Below are 7,249 nucleotides of genomic sequence, written 5' to 3' on the forward strand. Positions count from 1 at the left end.
ATTGTTACAATGATATTTGAAAAATATTAAAAATCCTTAGTCATAGTTTTTTTTATTAGCATTTAAAGTTCAAAAATGGACAAAATATGTAAAAATTAGCAAATTTATTTGATTAGCAAATTATTCTGAGTTAAGAATTCATAAATATTTTTCTTTTTAAATCTAAGATTTGAAAATGTAATACAAGATTCCTCATAATATTGTCTACCTTAAAAAAAAAAAAATGTCTACAAGAACATCAAATTAAATTTTTATGAGCGTTTGAAATTCATATTTTTACAACATTTGATATTCGCTCGATTTCTCATGTGACGATTTTCTTATTTTATTGTAATTAAAAAACGAATGACTGTAAATATTTGAAAATTTCACTGAATGTTAATATTTTCATTTTCTAAACACCATACAATTTTGAAAATATTTTGACTCTTTTTAAGCTGTTTACGGACATTCTCAGTTTTAAATTTTTTTAGTTTTTTTTCTATAAACAACAATAGAATTTTGTTTGTTGGGTAAAAAAGCGTGAAAATTTAATGCAAGGCTCCTGATATATTATTACAATAGTAGTTGAAAAATATTAAAAATGCATAGGCACAATTTTTTTTTATAATGTTACGGAACAAAATATACAAAAGAGGTCTTATATATTGCTCCACGACAATCACACTTATAACGACCGCGCCGTCCTGCGACATCACAACGCCGCATCGACCGACGACAGCTATCCGCTCCCGCGGCTACGTGACCATTGCGACTGGGATATATCGGCGATCGATACGCAGCAAACAAAACCAGCGACTCGTATTACAAATCACCCACGGACCAAGCCGGATCCACAGCCAAGGATTGTCCATTAGCACGGGACACTGAACTGACGATCAACGACGCAACAAAAATCGCCCTATTCAGGGCGACCACGTAAGACACGACCCCCCGGCGTGCCTGCTTAGGCCACTCTATACCGGTCGAGTCCCACGAGCGAACGCCACTTGTTTAAGCGGGCCCGACGTGTAAGACTCGATCCCACCCCGAAACATTATATAGGCTTATATAATATACCTATTATTGTATGGGCTTGAAACCTACTCCCCAAAACAATATATATATTCATTTACATAGAAATAAAGAAATTATTTTAATCTACATCATAATTTGGAGTTAAAATTTCATTTACGATCGACACGCGTATCACGTGTGCCGTATCAATAAGTATTTGAAGTTCAAATTTTAACACAATTTATCAAGTTTAAAATTGAATAATTATTTTGTAGTTAAAAATTTATAAGATGTTTAACTTTTATATCTAAGGATTGAAAATTTAAAACAAGATTCCACGCAACTAGTCAATTCTGTTACCCAAAAATCTAAAAAATACATAAGCACAGTTTATTTTTATACTCATTTTAAGTTAAAATTTGGACGAAATCACATATCAAAAAAACCTGCTCTTTGGAGCTGACCGGCAGAGGGCCACCGATGAGCTGAGGGAATCATTGGATATCGAGATAGAATTGGCCAAGATATCGAAGACAAAGGAAGAGCTACTTGACCTATTTAATAACGGTAAGTTATTAAACCCAATTAAAATCGCCGATCTACAACAAAAGTTCCCAAGCATACCGTGGCAAGAGTTTCTTAACAAAATGTTGAACCAAATCATACGACAGAACGACATTATAAAAGTGTTATCGCCGAAATACATTTTGGCAAGGCTGGGCATTAACGAATTAAAAAGTTAATTTAATTTCAAGTTTTTACCTTAACTAGTTACTATAGCGCGTAGGAGATTAGAATGCGAAACATAATAAAAACATTTAAAAAATTGTTTTTGTTACGATTTATGAGTATTTAGTTACTATTTACTAACAATAAGTTTTTTCTTAGTTGGAAGTCAACGACCAAGACTATATACATCAGTATTGAATTGGACTAAATGTAGCACCAACTATCAGTTTTCGAAATTAATGAAACCTATTAATAAATCGGATTGGGTTTCTCATAGTGGTTCGGTAGCAGATATAAATGCGTTCTATAACCCTCAGGAAAACAGTATCTGTGAGTATCATTGGAATAACATATAGTATTTTATACCAGTTGATATAACGGATTTGATTTATGAAAATTGTTGGGAAATAGAGGCAAATGCATACTATATACTTATAGAAAACAAAATCAGTGAGTAATATTGGAATAATATATACTAAATATTATATACTTAGTATATTCTATAACTATAGTTATTAATTCTTCCTTGTCAATTGTGTTGTGTTATTGGTGAAAATTAATCCTTTAAAAAAAACAGGCAACCAAAATAATGATTTATAATTTGAAATAAGATAACAATATTTAGAAGTTATCGAACAATTATTTTCTTGATCTAACCACAATATTTTGGGTACACCTAATTCCTCAAAACAATGTATTGAAATTAAAATCAAATTGTTTATATTATTAAATGCGAATTTTTTATTTAACACATTGAGTTATAGATACTTTATGAATTATGGAATATATCTGAAAAGAGTTTTCTGAACACTGTTTTATTTAACACTAAACCTATATCATATTTGTACATAAACATAGACATTATTACAACCATATTTTTTATACTATAATTATTTTAATTTTCCAGTACTTCCCACTGCTATCTTGCAAGGTCCGTTTTTTTTCTAATCATCGTCCTCAGTACACGATTCACGGTGGAATTGGATCTGTAATTGGTCATGAGATCATTCATGGTTTTGATAACGATGGCAGACACTATGATATGAATGGCATCGAGATAGACTGGGGGGCAGAGGAGACGAATAACCGCTATTTGGAAAAGGAAAACTGTTTCATCAATCAATATGGAAATTACACTATACACGAAGTCGGTCTCAAGGTGTGTTTGATAAAATAAATGTCTTAAGACTACGTTCTTATGTGGTTTAATTTCAATTATCATTTGTTAAATCAAAGAATATAAATTAAAATTTCAATATTTTCCTTATTATCATTGGTATCACTCAATAATCCCATTCAATAATATATTTATAATTTATGAGTTAAAAACGTCCCCACACGACCACGCGTATCTTGTCAACCAGACACCTCGCATATGACACATTTTTATTCCATCGTCGTTCAGGTGTAAATTATATTTAAAAATCACCGATAACTTTTATTTAAAAACAATTTATAGTTGTTTTTCAAATTATCTAAAATGTTTAGTCAATTCTCATATCTCAACCCCTCCTCATCATGATATTTCCTTATTTAAACCGTCCCACCGACCGACTACGACCTAATCTAAACGACTGATTTTTCGCAGGTGAACGGCACTCAAACGCTGGGCGAAAATATCTTAGACAATGTAGGCTTGAACATAGCATAAAACGCTTACAAAGAGTGAGTTCAAGGACACGACGTCGAACTGCGACTGTCCGGGCTCCAAGAGTACACGCCTTGGCAGATGTTCTGGTTGAGCAACGCCAATATGTTGTGCGAAAAGAATCTTAAGAAATATGACGCATCTATGATCATGTACGGCAAACATTTGCCCTTCCTTTTCCGGATCAATGGCCCGTTCTCCAACATGAAGACTTCAGCGTCGACTTCCGATGTCTTCTAGGCTCCATCATGAACCAGGCCAAGAAGTGAAAGTTGGGGTGAGACCACTGTCTGGCCATGCATATAAAACTATTATTATTATTATTATTGTTTCTTTAATAACATTTTATGAGTTTGACTAATCAACAACGATTGATCTTAATAAAAATGTGCAAATTTTTTTTATGTATGTGTACCTATATATTTTTTTTTAACCGCAGTTTTAAAGATTAATTTTATAAATAACGTTTAAGACAAAAAATAATATTTAATTATTTTTGATTATTACCTTTATCAAATTATACTTACAACTTTTTATTTAATAAACGTTAAATAACTATTCTACATAAAAGTATGTATGCAAACTTCTTTGGAACTTATAGTCTTATCACCTTTGTATGTTATAACAATTATTTTAAACACCTTTCAGTCAATTTCTACAACTAATGTAGTGAGGAATACACTGAATGCGCCTTTCAGCTTATGTTATTGAGTATAATATGTCACCTAATACAATTACTAATACAGTAGTACCATACAATTACAGAATTCAACATATGCTGTATATGTGGTGTCACGATATCGCAGTGGCCCTCCCAAAAAAAAAAAAAAATCGAGAGGTCAGACTTATCATTTTAAATGCATCAGTAAATTGTGATAAGAGTAAATTGTTGTCCTCCAACCACCCTCCTTCACTCCCACTAAACGGTCAACAAAAATAAGAGCCAAGTGCCACCTATGGACAGTGGCGGATTCTGAATTTTAACCGGCCCGGGAGAATTTCGTTTCACCGGCCCAAAACACCATTAATGCAAACAATTTAGTGGAAATGTAGTAAAATTTAAAAAAAAATAATAATTTTAGTTAGGTTAAATATTACTACGGTTACATTCACAGCTAAAACCGATTTAACACAATTCAAATTAGTTAACTTCCGGCTGTTAATTCAGTATAATATCGATTCCATTTACCTCAATCAGTTTAAATTGTGCATGTAAACATTTTAAAATAAACTGGTTTGGCGGTAGTGTATTATACTAACACGGTTTTACGTGCATATGTTACGGTGAATGATGTAAACGTGGTAAATGTCGTCATTCCCCGGTAAATGACGTCATTTACCTAAAAATTTGTAAATGTTGTAAATGTAGACATTCCCCGGTTATTGACGTTTATCCCCAGTTTAATTGGAGAATGATGTTCATTACATTTATGGGAAGAATCGTATCGAATTTTAAAAAATACCTAGTTTTGACTTAAAAAATAATGTTGACTTGAAAAAAATGTCGGTTAAAAAATTGAGGTTTGAACTTGAGTGAAACTTTTTTACGCACTTTGCTCTGATAATTGTTTCTTGTTTAAATTGATCAATACTAATCCCAGAGGCCGGAACCGATACGGTATCATCACATTTGTGTCGATGCGAACGATCAGTAATAAGTGTATAGGTTTTACGTAGCGACAAAGCTTCGTTAGTTAAAAATATCACTACGGAAGTAGATAAACAAGCGAAAATCTGACTATCCATAACGCCGATAAGCCAAGTAATAATACGAAATGGTCTATATAAGTTTAGTATTTACTCGTAAATTCTACGCGAGTACTTGTATATGCGACGAGTGCGAGTTAGCGTTGTAGTTTTATTTAAAAGTAATATTAAAGTATGTAGAATAAATTTAATGCAGCAATCGAAAAAATTATCAACAGTAAAAAGAGAAAAAAAAAATAAAAAAAAAAATTGGAACACATAAAAAAACGGTACCTAACAAATAACAGACTTATGCATAAATATGATGCTGTGACAATTGGTGGAAAAGTGAAATTAATTAAACCTATAGTTGAAAATGACTGACGTTTTATATTATGTCACAGTAAACGAGTTGTTTGAAGTAATTCATTCGGCACATTTAGCAGTAGCCAGTACCCAGTAGGGCATGGTGGTAGAAATAGGATGATGGCTGTGTTAAAAACAAAATATTGTAATGTGACAACGGAGGCATCAACCATTATTAAACAGTATCCATATTAAAACAATCAGTGTATTATTTGAGATTTATCATCATTTACCACAAGTTTTCGTAAATGACGTCAATGACCGGTGAAAGATGTACATTTGAGTTTAAAATATGTGTTTTTACAACATTTACCCACATAATTGAATCATTTTGGTTAATGACGTCATTCACCGGGGAATGACGACATTTACCAATTTTCGTCTTTCACCGTAACACATATAGGTATACTTTTACTCTAATTTGAATTGATTCAATACGAATCAAGTTAAATCAAATTAATGGATGCATGTAAACATGGTACATTATATGATTTAATATTCCTAATTTGTTACTTACATAAATTTATGTCAATAAATTATATTATATTCCAATGTATATAATATGTTATTTGACATAAGATATTATAAACAATTGTGATGATAGACAGTGTTAGCACATTATACAAATTACAAACTTGAATAAGGGTAGAACATACAAGAAACTCCAAAACTTAATATGACAATTTTTTATTTAAGAAATCACTTTTATTTTTTATAATTTTAATAACTTCTTTTGAGTCTATACTATGTATCATGACGTATCAATATTATCATAACGGTTGCTGTCATGCTACATCATAATCTCAGACCATGTGCTACATCGTGTGCACGCCGCACGGTTGAATGTACATTGTACACATGGTACCTACAACAGTGTTGGTGAGCTTAATATCGGAATTTTGATTGGCCGTTTTGTATTTCAGTATTATAAAACTATCAATCTAATACCATGAATAAATAAATAACTATGAAATTGACTAGAGTTATCTTTAGTCTTTACCCTTAGATGATAATTCAAATAATATTTTTTATCAAAAACTAATATTTTTAAAAATAAAAAAGAACAAATTTAAGTATAAAATAGATTCTAAAATCAGTTTTAGGATCATAGAGCCGTATAGTTATTACCAGGCTCCAGCCCACCGGGAAACTTCCCGGGCTCCCGGTGGCACAATCCGCGACTGCAGTTATGGCACATATATATACATATCTTCAATGAAAGACCACATAGAAGAAAATTGAATGTTAAATGACTTGCATAGTTCTAATCTTAATTTGTCGTTTAGTTTCACTCTATACTGTTAAACAGGTTTACCATGAAAGTTTGACATTTGGTTGAACGAAAAATACCTAAAAATTATTAATTTAGAAATATTATGAACCAAATATTTCTAGATTTAATATTTTGAATTTCCTATATATATAAAAATTAATATATAAACATCACTAAATATTAAAACGATTCCCCGAAAACCCTAAAAATTAAAAACAAAAATTCAAGATAAAAGTTTTAGAACAGATTTTATTTTGATTAAAATGCTATTCAATTTCTCATATAATGTTAAACGAGACTCTCCTAATACTTATTATGTGTTTTTTATAGACTTTATGAAAGCTTATTAGCATAACCAGGGCATAGAAACTGTGTATTGGTCAAATAGGGTGACTGAGGCCTTGACACTGTATCCGGGGGGGGGGGGGGGAAAGTAAAGTTATAACATGTATAAATCACAGAACAATAAATTATTATAAATTATTTCATGATTAATTTCCATTGGCCATTGTGTTGTTTCTGTTTTTATAATATCGTAAGAAATAGGGATA

The 7,249-nt window shown here is 31.3% G+C and overlaps 1 protein-coding gene across 1 annotated transcript; it reads left to right on the forward strand.

The window, feature by feature from the left end:
- Positions 1 to 565: 565 nt before the first annotated feature.
- Positions 566 to 3,777, forward strand: LOC103310191 (neprilysin-2-like). Its single transcript, XM_008187604.3, has 4 exons — positions 566 to 1,563; positions 1,885 to 2,055; positions 2,633 to 2,884; positions 3,314 to 3,777. Exons 2-4 carry the CDS (start codon positions 2,023 to 2,025, stop codon positions 3,374 to 3,376), a joined length of 348 nt encoding a protein of 115 aa, XP_008185826.1. The 5' UTR covers positions 566 to 1,563; positions 1,885 to 2,022; the 3' UTR covers positions 3,377 to 3,777.
- The last annotated feature ends 3,472 nt before the right edge of the window (positions 3,778 to 7,249 follow it).

Source organism: Acyrthosiphon pisum, chromosome X, assembly GCF_005508785.2.
Source record: "Acyrthosiphon pisum isolate AL4f chromosome X, pea_aphid_22Mar2018_4r6ur, whole genome shotgun sequence".
NCBI lineage: Eukaryota > Metazoa > Arthropoda > Insecta > Hemiptera > Aphididae > Acyrthosiphon > Acyrthosiphon pisum.